Genomic DNA, 18,447 nt, shown 5'->3' with positions numbered 1-18,447 from the left:
GACTCGAGTATGCTTGTACTTGTACACCCAGTCCAACCAGGAAGCGTCAAAACCTACAACTCACTCACAGATCATAAACTGGCGCACTTATTAAGTAACATTTGAGCTAACAACCTCACTTACACATAAATAAATGAACAAACAAATAATTAAGTACACATTTGGTATCCCCTGAAAACAAACTTCACTGCCATATCTGAATCACAAACCAGGACAAATGATTATCTGTATTGAAACAGTCAACTATAATTCCATCAGCCTTTACACCTGACGTACAATCCTTGGACTGATCTGATCAAAGTCTGCCCGTAATATAAATACCTGGAGGAGTGGGTAGTTCATCTACTGGAACTGGTTTTCCTGCACTGTGTAACTTGATGGCAGTCTCATACTGCTTCACGATACGACCGATGCGGCGGGCTTTGCTGGTGTTGCCCTCATCTCGAGCAGCCTGTTCAACGCTGCGGTACTTGCTCAGACGTTGCTCTAATGCCTCCATCACTGTAACTGGGGCTGGGGGTGCAGAATAAATATCCACTTCTGGCTCATTGGATGGTGCTGCTACTGCCGGCTCACTGGATGGTAATGCCAGGATATCTTCAGATGCACTTTGCCTTTCACCGTCTTCCTTCTGCCCAACAGACACTGACGAACATGCCACGGAGTCAGGTGGAGGGGGCGGCATTGCACTCAGATCTACTGGCTGGCCTTCCAGCAGAGCGGCTATTACAGGATCAAATTGCTGTGGTGCACAAACATGTAATTCATGAGTTGCAAGGAGTGGCTAGGCAGACAAGTAACCATAATAAACTAACAAAGTGCGGACAGATTTGTATAGGCCAACACAACACACCGATTCACAGTTTCCTGTTATCTTGGCTTACTGTACAGTAAACCCTCGCTAATCCCGATCAAAATATGAAAAATGCTATTCGCAGCTGAGTATGTGCTTTAAAAGATACATGGCATGTACAACATAGACGAGTCACTTGTCTGTTCAGACAAAACTTGACAGTTTCTTCAAACCTGCATTATTACCAAAAAAACCAAGCACAATTCTGAGTCTTCTATCAATGAATAAATTTACTTATTTTTACAGATTTTATATAAAGGCTCTACTGTGATATTTTTATTTATTTTCATCAGCACTGTTTATATCATTAAATCTGCCATTTATTTGTTCTAAGATTCTTTTTGTCTTTTATGGATACCTATTGCTTCACTGATCAGTCTATCTGGGAGGACAGTAAAATATTCCTACATCAGAGTGTTAAGGTATACTGCAGTGTGCTACTGGTCTGTCAGACACAAAACTGTAAGAGTGATTATGACAAGGAAAGTATGTACAGTAGAACCCTCATTATCTGACCTGTGTTTACCTGACATTCTGTTAGCTCACTTCAGTTTTATGAAAAATAAATGTTAAGCAAAAGTTTCTTTAAATAATGAACTTCAAGATGTTACTCTGAACGTATGATTTCTTCATGTTTAGAACAGTTTCAAAGTTAAAAAAAAGTTTAGTTTTGCACTTCCTTTTTGATACTGTTATCAACTAAATATTTTCATGCTGCTGTTTCATAACACAGCTATGAACCAAGCTGGAGAGAAATAATATAAGTGTCTCTAATGTTATTTGTGTTATCTGACATTTTCTGTTATCCGATGACCACCCTTTGATTCAGTTTACATCAGATAATTTGGGTTTTACTGTCCCTTTAGAATATATAGCTAGATTTTCTTTGGTTTGTTTTACTAAGATGTCACAATTTCATTAACTTTCCACAGTTCACACATCCATGTAACAAGAAAAGTGAAAGAGTGAGTGATAATTATATATTCTACATTTTTTCTCCAAAACTATCAAACACAGGCTAGTGAAATTTTATTTGTGTGGCTCAAGAAATATCAGATGAGGAAAACATTTGTAATTATACCAACATTCACAGCACTGAACTTTGTTCTGATTACACACACGCACGACCGCTCAAAATGCTTTTGTTGGAGCTGAATATTCTTGAGAGTCAGTAAATATTTTCAAAGATATCTTTACTGATATAAGAATTTTTTTCTATAAGGATATAAATTTATAAAACATCCACTGGCATTTTAAGAACAGCTTCGCAGTTTTGACATATTTAACACTTTCCATTGCAACTACAGGCAAAGGTTTTCTACATACATGAATAAGTCTAAACCATGCTGTAGGAGTACAATTTCCTGTAATGTTAATCATACCTTGGCTATGCGGACATACTGGATGGCCAAGTCACTGTTGCCTGCCCTCTTGGTCAGCACTGCAATCTGTTTGTACTGTGCCTGCCGCTCCTTCAGCATGTTAAGTGTCATATTCTCACTAGTTTCTTCTGCAGGAGATGGGGATGTGCTGGTGTTCTGATCATCTGCAACAAGGCCAGGCAAGGGAACTCCCAGTGGAGGACGAGGTGGCACTGGAGGTGACCGGACTGGAACAGGAGGAGGCGGTGCTGGACGTGATGGAGCAGCAAGTTCTTCAGATGGATGTGACGGTGCTGAAGGAGACGGAGAAGGGTGAGGTTCAACAGATTTCTTTCCTGCAGAAGTTAACACAGGAGGAGGTATATCTTCCTCGTTGACTACCTGTCCTGCATGGGCTCTTTTCAGAAGGTCGTCAAGTGTCTTGATACCACGACCAAATCTGAAATGGAAAAGTAATCATGGATGGTTCACAATGTTTAACATCTTGCCAGAAAAAAAAAAAAAGAAGTGGAGACACAAAACAGAACAGGCACAACAGGAGAAAAAAAAATATTACTATATTTACCACTTACAATGAGTTTCAAAGCTATGATACCAATGTATGGAGCCTAACCAATCATCTTTAAATGGACCCCAAGGACTGTTTGCCTGAGGGTAAAGCAGCTGAAGAGAGGAGCTGATCACTCACTTCTATCTAATGCCAAGATTTAAGAATACAATGAGCTATACAACCACTTGTTCCACATGTCCTCATGGTGTGGTTCTTAATGAAGCACAGACAATTTTACGTTCGAAGGATTCTATCTTTGGGATATAATGCCACTGACAAGCAAAGCAAGCAAGAAACCAGCATGAAACAGGCAGCAAGAAAAGCTTGCATGGTTTACTCCTCGACCCTGAAGATGCAGGTGACATGTTCTTCTGAAACATCAATTCACTTTCAATAAACTGCTCAGCGTTATAAACCGGAAGACAGAACTCTTCATAACCACTGGCAGGAGGACCTCAAATCCTAGCTTGCCTTCACCTTTGTGGGGTGGGCAGATGGACACGTACACAGGTGCGCATATGTGTATGATGATTCAAAAACCACTACACTGAATATCCCATTTAATGTTCTCAATTTCAGTTTCCCTTTATCTAAGTTTCAATTTCAACTGTTGCAAATGTTTTGTTGCCTTCATTTAATCTCTATCATTGGTTCAGTATCAAATCCACAGATCTAAAACAGAAAAAAGTAAAGCTGTTCCTGTACTTACTTAATTAAGCACCATGCTGTGAAGACAAATAGGGAAGTGGAGCTATAGAGCCATGTATTTTTAACCCTAGCACTAGACAGAGAGGAGTGGTCACCCTACCCATGGAAAAGGGCTCAAAACAGTTACTGGATAGGAGGCTGTGTGGGCCTCAGAGTCGGTCTGGACGCAGTGCAGAAGACAGTCTCTTCTTGCCCTGCCAGGAACTGCAATCCCAGCGCTGTCCAGCCTGCAGCCCATCACTATGCCAACTGAGCCCTCCCACTTCTTATAAACTGACTCCAAACATACCCTAAATGGGATTTCACTGCATGTGGGGTTAAGCTCCAAGCATTCTCAACAAAGACTGAATATGAGGGTGAAATCTATGTTTCATGTTCTCCAGCCCCAGCGGGAGGTGTCCCAGCACCCAGCAAACAGGAGGAAATGGTATTAAGGAGAGATAAATAACATATTTATGAAAGTATATACAAACTTTGCCGGTCACGGTAGCCGAGCGGTCTAAGGCATGTACTGTCTTCGCTTGCTTGGAAACTGGGATTGTGGGTTCAAATCCCACTCAGGGCATGGATGTTTAGTTTGTGTGTGTGCGTTTTTCTGTGTTTGTGTACAGGTAGAGGCCTTGCGATGAGCTGATCACCCGCCAAAGAAGTCCTACCGAATGTGTAAGATTGAGAAAAATCGAAGTGAACGGAGAAGTTCATGGAGGTAGGCCCAGGCCCACTGGGGCTGTAGTGCCAAGGAAAAAAAAATATACAAACTGAAATTATATTGGAGGTAAGTCTCATTATATGCAGAGGATGTATTTCTGGAATTGTTTACAACAAGNAGAAAAATCGAAGTGAACGGAGAAGTTCATGGAGGTAGGCCCAGGCTCATTGGGGCTGTAGTGTCAAGGAAAAAGAAATATATACAAAATGAAATTATACTGGAGGTAAGTCTCATTATACGCAGAGGATGTATTTCTGAAATTGTTTACAACAAAAAACATACTGAACGAATGCTGAGTAAGGTGGAGTGTTAGGAAATGACAGGATCAAGTCAGGGGAACTGTGCATGCCCCACATGACAGTGGATATGCAGCATATAATGAGGTTCACCTCTATGGCCCTTCCTATAAGACTGAAAATTGTTCTGACTTGTATTAACACATTATCTTGGATTACTGTTTCTTACTCCTTAAGTCAAGCTTTCATTATTATTGCACTCTGGCCTTTAACTTTACTACTTCAATATTCATTTGGAAGGACTGATGCACTCCGTCTATCTAGCATGTCCACTGAGCCCACAAAATACTCATGCCCAGGTTCTTCTATTCTTCTTCACACCAATTCTGAATGCGCTTGCATTATGAAGGCCTGAATTTTCAAGCCTGTTCAAGGAATATACGCTGAACAGATATTAAACCTTTCTCTTGGGTATGATTACGAGTATAACAAGAAAGAGAGCAAAACTTGATACCAGCTAAAATGACAGAACTTCTCCACGTTTTCCTCAGTCCCTCCAGGCAAATGTCAGGACTGCGTAATTAAGCAATGACTACTTCCTTCCAAATCCTTTCCAATACATCAATCATATTTCTACTGACATTACACAGTCTAGAAATTGATGTATAGGTAAAGCTGTCCCTGTGCTTAATTAAGCACTACATCATGAAGACATATGGGGCAGTGGATGTACAGATCCACCCATTCCTGATCTCTGCACTAGTTGGAAGTGAGTGGTCAACTTCAGGACCCAGCCATTTTACCCCTGGTACCCATTGGATTGGAGGCTGGGTGGGCCCCAGACCTGATCTGGAAAATGTGGAAAAACGAAAATTCTTGACCCTACTTGGATTCAAACTCCTACCCCTCAGTCGTCCAGCTTGTAGTGTTGCTTCACGGACCGCACTATCCTGGCGTAGAAACTGATAGTGTAAAGCCCTAATCTTATACAAGCATATTTTCTGGATTCTGTACTCTACGAGACAGTAACCAGCCACCAGATTTCATGGCGTCATAATCCCATAACATCACAATCAAAATCTTCACCAATGTGAAAACTACAACTTTATACGAGCACAGTTTTCTTTCTACCTTCTTGCCCTGGAAGTCTCGCCAGCCATGTTTGCATTGCCCTCTGCCTCCCGGTACATCTTGATTCGCTCTTCAAGCATTGCAACTAAGGACGGTCCTGTATTACAGGTTGCTTGCGGTTCAGCTTTAGGTTTGGGCACAGGATCTTCTTCTTCCTCTTCTTCATCCTCATTTAAGGCACTAAGCTCATTCTGAAACGCAATTAATTTTACATCACACGATTTCTGTTAAGGCTGATGGTCAGAGTAAGAAATGTGTGGATTGCTAGCTAAAATACATAGGACAAATGGGCCGAACATTGCAGACCAAATATAAAGAACATATACATGCAATAAGAAATAACGATGGCAACTCAGAATATTCAAATCATATATTAAATACAGGACATGCATATGGGAGTATAATCAACACTATAAAAAATATAAAAATAGAGAAAAAAGGAAAACATCTAGACATACTAGAGAAAGAAAACATATATATATATAAAATGAGTAAAGATGGATTACACATGAACGACACATACATCAACACCTGTACCCTGATACTGGAGTTAGTGCAAGAGTTAAAACACCAGTGCGTGACATAAACACATTATAAAATAAAGAACAAGTTCAACTGAGCAATCATTCGAGAACACCACATGCAGCACAACAAACAACAGGAGAGAAGACAACCCACCAACACAAGTAAGTACACAAATAAGTAATTACATGACATATAAAAACTCCACATACATAAATTCTAATAGAAGAATTTGCACATGTTACAGACACATATGAGCGTCGAGGGGACTTATACATTAACAATAGAAGACAGCAGTTTCCTTGCCCAATAATTTTAAAACCTGATCATGATCACATTGATCGAAATATGTATTGTGAAACTTTCGAAGTGAATATCTTTTAATAAACTTACGTTAGTGTTGCACATGAGACTATGACAAACAACTTGACATTGAAAGCAAGAGACGTATGTTTTGAGATTTCCAAAGGGTTCATTATTATACATGGAGTTGCAGTCTTCTTGGTTGTGATACTGTGCAGTTTTTTGAGTAGATACCAACGTCTAAGAAAAACATGCTACCTCTCATTTCATGGATGAAGTGTGTAGGTTCAGGTATACATTTGTTTACATAGACAAGGTATAATGAAGGTGGCCATGTGACACAAGGAGAAGGGGTTAAAAAAGAATCAGGTCTGAGCCAACACAAATAACTGGACAAAAAGCAGCCCTTATAAGGGGCATACTAGTCTACTGTCACCAATGGGAAAGTAAACAGCGAAAATCACCATTCATTCTCAATATTCCATTTCCCACCTATGACCGTAAACTTGTGTGTCTCTTATTAAGAGCCACCTTTTGTCCAATTCTTTCCATTTACCTAGAATGAGTATTCTTCTTTGTCCCCACTTCTCGAGTCCCACAACAACCTTCCTTGTAACTTGCCTATTCCTAAACCTACACACTTCAATCCTGAAGATGGAGCCTGCATGTTTCCCCAGATCACACAAAACTGCATGGTATCACAATAAAGAAGACCTGTTGCACAAGTAAGACATGACTGGGTGAAAAAGAACAAGAAATTCTGGAAAGAACTAATCACCTAAGTTCCTTTGATATGACACGGACCACACAGAAAAAGATGGGTCCAACAATTCGTCAATTGTTGCGTGTGTATTTGTTATGATTGGAACATATTTACTGAGCCACTGCTTAACAATGATAAGGAGATACATATACAGACTGACAAGACACAGAGAAGAAGGCCTAACAGAGGAATTGCTGGAGGCAGTGTTTTCTCTGTGACCTGATCCAAAGTTATACAGCGGGGACAACTTTCTTCTCAGGACTGTGGTTAGCAGTCGGTTGCATCATGTAGAAACCCAGAAGCTGAAAGACTTAGAGCCCATTGCCCAGCAATGGCCGTCTCAGTGGCGTTTCTCTGGCTGCACCATTTTCAGATGTCATTTCACATGTCACATATATGTTTATATGGTACTGTAACGGCATCTCTTCTGGCTCCACTATTCCAGCTTTCATGAGTTAGCAGGGATACAAAGGCACACACAAACAACAAATTGATCTCAAATGCCTCCTTTCAATTTTTCAAAATATGTAGGCTACAAACGAGTTCTCAGAGAAATTCATTAAGGCTACTCACCCTTTGCATAGGTTTATAATCATACAGACCTATCAATGGAATTACTGTTATTTCATTTTATTTAAGTGAAGACCTTAGTACTTAACTACAGATTCTGCCTACATTAAACTTGTCAGATATAAGGATCTATTAATGAGGCATATCTACAAAATAAGTTCCATTTGCAAATACTGCCGTTGCAGGACTGCGCCCAATATGGTGCGCATGCGTGCAGAGTTTGTTGGTCTTTTGGAAGGCATGGACATCATCTGCAGATAATCAAACTGTGTTTACACATCGTCCTGTGTGTTTACAATGTTCAAGAAAATCGAGAAGCTCTCCGCATGTGAAATGCAGCCTGTAATCAGTGTCTTGAATGCAAGAAGCATGAAACCGGCTGACATTCTCTGTCAATTTTTGTGAGCTGTATGGAGAACATGCCATGAGTAGATTCAATGGTAAGGAGATGGGTGAGACACTTTAAGGAAGGACGCAAAAATGTGCATGATGATCTATGGAGTGGATGACCATCTGTGATTAATGAAGATCTGGTGGGTGCAGTGGAAGAGAAGATTCAAGAGAACAGACGATTCACCATTTCATCACTTTCCCTGCATTTTCCATCAATTTCATGGTCACTTCTTCATGAATTTGTGTCTGATAAACTTCATTTTCAGAAACTGTGTTCATGATGGGTGCTGAAGCTGCTTGCCAATGAACACAAAATGAAATGGCAGGCCAGTATGTTGACCTTTCTGACACGATACAGTGAGGAAGGCGATGACTTCTTGAGTCGCACAGTCACAGGGGACAAGACATGGGCGTCGTACATATCCCCTGAATCAAAGCAGCAGTCCATGGAATGAAGGCACACATCATCGCCAATAAAGAAAAAATTCAAACAGACCATTTCAACTCACAAGATCATGTTCACAGTATTTTGGGACATAAAAACTGTTCTGCTTGAGGAATGCTTGCCTCAAGGCTCAACAATCAATGCAGGTGTCTACTGTGACATACTTATGAAACTGCACTGTGCAATCCAGAACAAGCAATGTGGCATGCTTAGTTGGGGTGTTGTGATGCTTCATGACAATGCCCACCAACACACTGCCGCCACAATGCAAGATCTCATCGTGACATTTGGCTGCAAACAATTCGATCATCCCCCCTACAGCCCAGGCTTAGTGCAAAGTGATTTTCATGTGATCCTGCATCTGCGAACTTTCCTTGGTGGGCGAAGGTTCCACAATGAGGTCAAAGAAGCCTTTCCCATGTGGTTTGCATTGCAGGCGGCATCATTCTATGATGCAGGGATACAAAAACTGGTACCCCGCTACAACAATTGCATCAACAATGATGGAAACTATGGTGAAAAGTAGCATATAGTATGTACATCAAATGGCAATATAAATGGTTTGGAAATAATTTTTTTTTTCGATAGCCCATCAGAACTTACTTTCTGGATAACCTATGTATAATTTCAGGACTCCAAATTATGTGGTGCTAACATCCTAAGAGCTGCGGGTGAAATTTAAAGTGTCTGTCATTGGTTATTTTGTATCTGAGGGCCAAATGACTCCCCACTTACTGTCATGACTGAAGCAAAGCAAAGAATAACAATAAGAATCTTGCAAAGTTAATTTTTAGAGGAAACCTTTCCTGAAAACAATTCCCCCAGATAACAGCACTACCTTGTGCATACTGTTATTCTGTCAAATTTAGTATCTTAATATAAATGTTGCTGCTTTTCTGAACACTTCATGTTGTTGATATCAAATACTTTCAAACTATCTTTGCTTCTAGCTGGCCGTGCCATAGCTCAAGCACTTAGTCGCTGGCTTCCCACCATGGCAGCCTGGGTTCGATCCCGGGTCTGGTCAAGTGGGATTTATGGTGGACAAAGCGGCGCTGGGGCAGGTTTTCTCCGAGTACTTCAGTTTCCCCTGCCAATCTTCATTCCACCAATTTCTCCACAATCACCCTCACCTATCATGTGGGGCAGGTACAATAGGCCAGAAGTGGCCACAAGGAACTTAGTCCCACACCACTAGCAATAAAAAAATCTTTGCTTTTAACAATTTCCCTTTGAAATTTCAAGGAGGTTGGAAAAACTGCATAATGAGGCGCTTCATAACTTGTACTCTTCTCTAAGTATAGTCAGAATGATCAAGTCAAGGAGAATGAGATCGGCAGGGCATGTAGCATGAATGGGGGAGACGAGAAATACATATAGGATATTGGTGGGAAAGCCAGAAGGAAAGAGACCACTGGAAAGACCAAGACAAAGGTTGGTGGACAATATTAAAATGAATCTTAGAGAGATAGGATGAGATGGAGTGGACTGGACTGATCTGGCTCAGGATGGGGACCACAGGAGGGCTCTTGTGAACATGATAATGAACCTTCAGGTTCCATAAAATGCTGGGAAGTTCTTGAGTAGCTGCACAAGTGGTAGCTTCTCAAGAATGGCTCAGCTCCATGAGTGAGTGATGAGCTTTATACCAGTCTCATATATATACTGTCATTAGACAAGCCAGGCAAATAAGCTGTCCTCACCAAGAGGCTGCATTTGTGATTCACTGTCAGAAAAATAAATTAGATATGCAGAATAGTATTTAGAGAATGTTTACAGACTGAAACGTCTACTGGCATTGGGTAGACATGAAAAGCATCTTCTTCACAGCATAAAAGAAAGATTCAGTCATGGAACCATCATTAATGTAAAAAGTACAGTTGCTTAATAAAATAAATAAACTTTCTTCTCAAAATTAATTTTCATTATCTACTGGATCAGTGCTTAGGAAATTTCATACCCAGGTATAACTGACACTAAGTCATGAGATAGGCTGCGCCATAGCTCAAGCGGTTAGTCACTGGCTTCCCACTTAGGCGGCCTGGGTTCAATCCCAGGTCTGGTCAAGTGGGTTTTGTGGTGGGCAAACTGGTGCTGTGGCGGGTTTTCTCAAAGAACTTCGGTTTCCCCTGCCAATCTTCATTCCACCAACTGCTCCACAATCACCCTCACCTATCATCCGGGGCTGGTATAATAGGCCAGAAGTGGCTGCAGTACAAGGGACATAGTCCCACCCCATTAGCATTAAAAAAAAGTCATGAGATAGGGACTGCTTGCAGGCAAGTAACTTACCAGCAGGTCCGGATCATTTTCATCTCCTGACAGTTCTTCATCTGAAGGAATATCCCGCAAACTTTCTGCCACCATCGCATCTAAATTTACTGGAGCTGGACGAACTGCAAAGTAATACCTGTGCTACAAAAGTTTCTTGCAACATGAACGCAAAACCTTCCTTTACTCTCAAGCTGCAGGTTCACAGAAATGATCTCATCCTAATTCTTTATAAGCAATAAGCATTAAAAGTTCTTATTAAGATGGCTGATATGGTGCAGTTATGATCTAGGCCAAGGCAACAGCTATCTTGACTGAGCTACATTATGATTTTCCTGTTTCTCCATGCACTGCCAGAATAATACCTCCATTTGGCCACAATCACTTCCTTACATGTTATTAAAAAAAAAGGTAAAGCTCTGCCTGTCACAGGCCGTGGAGGCCCATAGGGTTTTGAGAAGTCGAGGTTCCCACATTTTCTAGACAAATGGCTCAAAGATGGCGGTAAGGTTGTCAGCCTTACATGTTGACCACCCTTTACTCCCAGGAAGATTCCTCGTACTCATTTCTTTTAGAAGCTCATTTGACCCCAGGGCCAAAGCGCAGCTGGAAGGATTAGGTAAATTGAAGAATCCAGTGACCTCATTGGAAATTGAACCCGCAACCTTCACCTTGCAGCAAAATGACCGCTTCCTTATAATCCTTTCCAATTCATCTTTCAACTGTCATCATACCTTTCAATGCTATGTGGTCTAGTTACTGAGAGCATCATAAAATAATTCACAAAAATGTACACTATATAACTATACTGTGTCTATATTAGCAGAAAGAAATATTTTCTTTTGCTAATCTTCAAGTCTGCTGCTGTCAGTAACCAACCTATACAGCACTGAATGGTAGGAGTAAAGAATAATAAATTTAAAATGATCTGGAATGACACAGTTATGACCCAATTAAAGTACTATACGGGCTTTTAGCTGAAGGGGCTAAGGAAGACCATGAAACACCTCAGTCAGGATAAGTTGCGTCCCAGCTGAGAGTCAATCCAAGCATCTGTCAAATATGAGCCTGGAGCATTACCGCTCTGTCAACTCATGTGGTTTCAAAATTTTGTCTTAAGTTTGTTCTATGGAGTGTTTTCTATAATAATCAATTACTTTTGTAATACTACACCTCGTTTTGGCCTGGAAGGAGATTTTCCTGCAGTCAAAGCCATTAATTCAGCTTCAAGATCTCCATCGTCATCATCGTCATTATCCATTTCTCTCATTACGCCAATATTTCCAAAATCATTTAGATTTGGTACATCAAGCAGTCCAAACTAAAATAACAAATTTACAAAATATGATTTTACTCAAGACTGTGAATGCTCACACTCACTACTCCTAAGACATAAACTTGAATGACATCAAAGAAATTTCACTTTTGAGGAACTATCTTGTAACACAGAATTGCGAAGTGTTCAACTTAATCCCATTTCAAAAACTACTGTGTTCTAGGATCTGATGCTATGCAACCTGGTGAGTTACAAACATTTAACAGGAACCTGGTGACTCCACTTCTCATGTCATCTACTCTGAATATTCGCTTGCTGCCTGCTTTATTCTGGTTTCTTGCTTGACTTACGCTTAAATCCTGATTATGGAGGTGACATGTTCCTTCGAAACACTGGCTCACTTATGAGGCGTTATAGACCAGAGAGACAGAACTCATTTAATTCCTCAGAACCTCAACCACATGGCCACAGTGTTTAAAATATTTTAAAACTAAACGTTTTTTCGCTAATATGGATAACTGTGCAGCCAGCCAAAAACTGGGGCATAAAAGTACGGCCACGAACCTCGTTAATAAAGAATTATTATAAAATGAACTTTACATACTCTTCTTGGTTTTAAAACAAGTTAATACCATTTTGCTCACCTGTGACAACCCGCCGCCAGGGTTAACACGGCGTTTTTCTTCTTTTCTACGACCAAACATTATTCATACTATATTCACTTATACAGTATTAATCATTATTCACAAAAGTTGTGCAACAAACCGTCAACATACAAACAACCATACTACAAATCTATGCTCTCTGTGATATTACCACCGATCGCCACCGATTACAACGGTATTACTCATTCAAACACGATTGCCAACGGAGCAACACAATATTACTTCAGGTAATCATTATTTCTAATCTGTCCCCAGATGTATTTATCAAATATAAGCATTCCTCCCTTTGCAAGTCATTATTCTTGTTACATCTGACAGATTTTCTTACTTCAGGGTCTTGGCACTGCATGTGTAAAGATGGTAAAATCAATGAAGACACGGTGAGGGCGATCAATTGCGATCCGAATGATTTGTAGAATTCTTGTCACAAATAATGCACCCCAAAATATGCACATTCTGTTTAAAAATATCGTGAGAAGTTTTTTAAACTCTGTCTATGAATATATTGTTGCCACGAACTGACGCAATGACTGATATGTGCGTAAAATTACAAAATAAAGTATATGTACACCTGTCCTGTCAAAACTTTGGGATAGCTGCTGGTGTTTCAACCGTAGTCTTATCATTCCACCAGTTACACTCATCTTCAAGGAGTAAGTAGTTGCTCACCTAGATATGGAATTACCCACTTTTATTATCTAATAGATGGAAATAAGTGATTTCAAAGATCGAGGAAAATTTGCAACAACCTAGAGCCGACACATTTATCAGTTTCCCGCCATAACTGCCGATGGCAGAATGAGTCATAAGAGACGATAAACGCGCGCCGGCGGATGGTCTGATTCTGCCACTGCAGTAATTCGCAGTATTGGCCGCACCATACCTCAAGCGGTTAGTCGCTGGCTTCCCACCGCGGCGGCCCGGGTTCGATCCCGGGTCTGGTCAAGTGGGATTTGTGGTGAACAAAGTCGCGCTGGGACGGGTTTTCTCCGAGTACTTCGCTTTCCCCTGCCAATCTTCATTCCACCAAATTCTCCATCATCATAATCACCTGGGGCAGGCTACAATAAGCCAATCAGTGGCCGCCGTGCTGAGTTGACTCAGTTGGACTCAACTCCCCACTAAGCGAATTAAAAAAAAAAGGTCGCATTATTAGCCAGTCTCTGTTAAGAGGTGTCGATAGGCGATCGACATTTATACTGAAATGAAGTTCACTACTGAACGGCATGTGTTTATTGTCAAAACATTTTCAAGGAAAAACTTACAGAAAGTCGTCTGTATTCAAGCTTGTGAAAAAGTAGCGGGCCACTGGTTAAGTGTGAAATAAAGAGGCAATCGAAGAGCATTCTGCTGACCGAAGAAAAGGTTCGGGATCGTTCGTGATACTTAGGCACAACTACAGGTCAGTCCTCGAAAACCTTTAAGACGCTTAGCACAGGAAACCTGTGTTTCGCTAGGATATGCTTTCACAGTCACAACATTAATCTAATTTCGCCAGTATAAAATAACAGTTGTGCATGAGCTGAAACAACCAGAATATGCAGCAAGAATTCGTTTTTGCAACTGGCTGCTGCAAAATGTGCATGATGGAATCAGATCTACAGACTGATGAGGAGTGGTTTCATGTTAGTGGTCATGTCAATGCACAAAAATGTAAGAATATGGAATGATGAAAATCCTCATGCTACATGCAAGTGCCATTACATAATGAGAAGGTGGGGGTGTGGTGTGCTGGAAGTCCGCAGAGAATCATTGGCCCCATATTTTTATACGAATCCGTGAACTCTTGACCGCTACGTTAATGATATACCGAATCTGTTCTTCAATCCGCTGACTGCTGAAGGGAGACAATATGGGTTTGATTTGTTTCAACCTGGTAAGTCACACTAACAATAATTTAAAAGGTTAATTAATTCTGTCCAGTGTGACTGATGGAATTCTTTTCTCCTTTTTAATATTTCATCCTTAACATGTTTCGGTCTTATAGAGTCTAAAGGGTTAAATCTGAATCTCCAGCTTGACATAAACCATAAAATTTAAGTGTATTTTAGTGCTTCACTGTGGTTTCTTCATAAATTTCAAAAGTACTAATCATCCTTGGAATTTGGAATGAGGAGCTGATTCACATGTATTTTTCTGCTTCTTTCACCATAACAACATACACTACTCTGTGTCAGTTAATTATAGTATGTAAATGTATGATAAACTTATTTGCTTCATCGAATTCAGTAATTATATTCACCGAATTAATATTTGTCCTTTGAACAAATCACTCAACAGAATTTAGTGAAGTTAAATGGAAACTTAGAACTCTTATATGTGTAATACAGAATGTGGAGCTCACAGAGATCACATCTGTACAGTACAAATGGTCGGCAAGAAGTGAGAAACTTGGAGACAGCTTACACTCTGACCCAGAAATTATTAATTTCAAGTTCTTGGTGCGGACTGATACATGCCATTCCATTTCTAATTGGGAAGTCTGAATGAACCAAACATGTCATAAAGATCCTTGCATAGTACTCATATGCAGGCATATCAATGAGTTTTTCACTGAGTTTTGTACGCTTTTAAATTTTTTGTATGTCGACCACATGTCAGAACCGCAAACTTCTTGGCATTGCCAGAATTCAGAAATGTCCATACTAAAACATCATTATTACATGTCAAAGATAACAGAATACAATATTACAGATTCACACTAAAGTTTAGTTAATATCAAAATTCATTCATTCATCAGTAATCTGTCAAGACGACAGGTCCACAGTCTCTTCCAAAACAGTTCCTCCACTTGATGCGATCGAGAGCTTTCTCCTTAAAATGAAAATATCCTCTTCTGTCCTCAAGGTCATCCAGCATCTTCTTCGTCTTCTGGTCGCTTCTATCCGCCACTCTATCTTTCTTTCAATAACTTCTTTTAGAAGGCAGTTACCACATAAGACATGACCAATATACAGGGTGTCCCAGGAGGAATGGACCAAACTTCGGGAGGGTGTTCCTTATGTTAAAGTATGCCGATATAACCCAAAACACCTATGTCCAAAGTTGAACGGTTACGGAGATAATGGCCAGAGAAGTGTGAAACTTTGACCGGCGTTGCACACTTGTTGATTACAAAATACATATTAAAAATGGCAGGAATATGTGGATTCTGTAATGTTAATAATGAACATTAACATAAAACTAACTTGTGAGTGACATGAAGCCATAAAATTGAAGTACAAAATACTCGCTCGCCATGTCATAATTGTCCTTAGGGTTTCCAAGCACTATATATGACACATGAATGGCAAGCGCTGACGTAACTTGGGTGACGGCGCGTTCTGATAAAGCCAACTACGTAAATATGGCTAGGGTGAATCACGGCACTCAAGGACAAACATAGATAAGGCCTCTCAGCTGATAGGTATAGTCCGTAGACCCGCTAGAAGACCACGCTTTTCTCGGGCCATTATCTCCGTAACCGTTCAACTTTGGAAATAGGTGTTTTGGGTTATATCGGCATACTTTAACATAAGGAACTCCCTCCCGAAGTTTGGTCCATTCCTCCTGGGACACCCTGTATATAATATATTGTTTGTACTTGGGACAGAGTTTATATCATGTGACATGGCTGGCAAACAACAAAATGTTGCACACCATTAAAATAAAAGACTCCATTCCATGCAGTGTTTTCATACAATATTTTGGCAGCTGTTGTCACTTTGTTGGTGGAGATCAATTGATACTACCAACAATACTCTCATCACGTTAGCAATAGACCTCATCCAGCACTTGATATCATTGAATATGAGATATTTCTTTTTATATCAACTGTTATTCAGATGTGACATGACACACAGCCATCTGAAAGAAAACTGATTGAATACCAAACAACTCTTTCCACCCTTTTATGGCAAAATAGTGACATGACAGATTCCTCCACATTCTTAGACATGTCCACTTTTCAAGCAATGACATGCTTTTGATGATGCTGACCTAAAGTCTTTAGACTTTAGAAACTAAAACATATTCTTGATTTCCTGAAAGATGAATACTGAAAATATCACACCCTTTTCAAGAGGAGGATAATTTTAAAGAGCTTCCATATCCAGGGAACAAATGTTGCCCACTGAAACTTAAATTATGTGCCATATCCGGATGCATATATAGTACTGATGTTTACGTAGGGAAGGACAGAACACATGCAACTTGAAAACAACTGCCAGAAACTGTAGATGGATGTGAATGACATATGGGCAAGTTAGGTTTGTCACATGAATTATTCTCAGATCTGGGGGGCATAACTGCTGTGGGACAGTCAGACCTAACAGATAGGAATGTCACAGAGCTCTGTTTTCTTTCTGTGTCTTGTTGGTTTCTCACTTGACCCACTGTTCAACCTGTAGATGGAAGCAGTACACTCCTCCAAAACATCGGTGGACTTCTACCAGACTGCACAGTGTTACATAACATAAGACAGTAGTCCTCATAGGACCTGCTTGCCATCTGCTTCTTCCTGGCTTCATGTTTGACTTACTGTCATATCGATCAGCTCTGCTGCATGGAAACATCTGAGTTGTGAGGCAACGTTGAAAACAGCCAAGTGGAAACGTTACACTTCCTTCTAATCTGGTCCAAACCTTGGCTGTCTATATCAATATTCTGGAGCTGGATAAGCACTGTTAAAGTATGAAAGTTCATGACAACACTTCGGCCAAGTAATATAATGATTTCTTAATACATCAGCGTGATACAGAATAATTATGAGGGGCAGACCAGAGTACCACTAGTTAAGATTTTTAAGTCACACTCTCATAGGCAGAATAATAGAGGCACGGCCCATGAAAAAGTTCATGAAATCTTAGAGGGCTTATAAGCACACTGTAATGGGATGTGATTGATGTCACACCTATCCTCACACCGTCTTACCCTCATAATGTACTATTACGATTAAATGTATATTTGGCCCATCAACATGTGTGGGAGGTTGAGGAGGTACAAGGGTGAAGGGAATTGTCCACTGTCATGAGTGGTGGGTCAAACCCACATCCATTCAATTTAGACATGGAAACTTCAAAACAATCTGTGGATATTATGTTGACCTCCCAGCTCCAGTGTGTCTGGCCATGGTTAGCAATACATGGTCTGTGATCCTCTGGACACTACACTACTCTTCAACCCTGAAGAGGGAGGCAGTGCTTTCCTCTGAAACGTCCGTGGACATATACGAGACTATACTTGTATGATGAACCATACAAGAAGACAGCACTGCTTGAGCCTTGCTGCTTGTTTACTTCGCTTATTTTTTACCCCAAAAGACAACAGGCATCATGTTAGTATGTAACCTCGGTGGACATCTACCAGTATACATGATAGAAAATCCCAGAAGAAAGTACCCATGAAGACTTATCTTTCGTGTTTCCTGCAAGGAAATCTGGGGTAATACCAATGAAACCAGGCCATGGTCTGGCAGGTAGATTCCAAATATGGTCAAAGACCAGCATATGGTCAGCCAGGCTATGCAAGGTTAATTGGTGCCTGATACACAGTAACATTTCTTATACATCAATAGATCTGTGTGCACTGTATCAAATACTACCTGGTCATCAGAACTGAAAAAAAAAATTATAGGAAGATATTTAGGAAAAAGATGGATGACAAGTGAGCAATTTAGGATATTAACATAAT

General features: G+C 40.3%; 1 protein-coding gene across 5 annotated transcripts in view; it reads right to left on the bottom strand.

Moving 5' to 3' along the window:
* The window catches only part of LOC111868004 (coiled-coil and C2 domain-containing protein 1-like), a 49,491-nt gene extending 36,553 nt beyond the window's left edge, over positions 1–12,938 (bottom strand). For all 5 annotated transcript variants that reach the window (XM_023858322.2, XM_023858323.2, XM_023858325.2 and 2 more), the window contains exons 1-6: positions 12,757–12,938; positions 12,010–12,157; positions 10,858–10,961; positions 5,570–5,760; positions 2,236–2,674; positions 322–742 (exon numbers count right to left, since the gene is read on the bottom strand). In XM_023858322.2, the coding sequence (XP_023714090.1) occupies positions 322–742; positions 2,236–2,674; positions 5,570–5,760; positions 10,858–10,961; positions 12,010–12,157; positions 12,757–12,816 (1,363 nt within the window). In that variant the 5' untranslated portion in view covers positions 12,817–12,938. The remainder of the gene's footprint in view (positions 1–321; positions 743–2,235; positions 2,675–5,569; positions 5,761–10,857; positions 10,962–12,009; positions 12,158–12,756) is intronic.
* Between the last annotated feature and the right edge of the window lie 5,509 nt (positions 12,939–18,447).

This window comes from Cryptotermes secundus, unplaced genomic scaffold, assembly GCF_002891405.2.
Source record: "Cryptotermes secundus unplaced genomic scaffold, Csec_1.0 scaffold508, whole genome shotgun sequence".
NCBI lineage: Eukaryota > Metazoa > Arthropoda > Insecta > Blattodea > Kalotermitidae > Cryptotermes > Cryptotermes secundus.
This window is presented reverse-complemented; position numbering and strand designations above follow the sequence as displayed.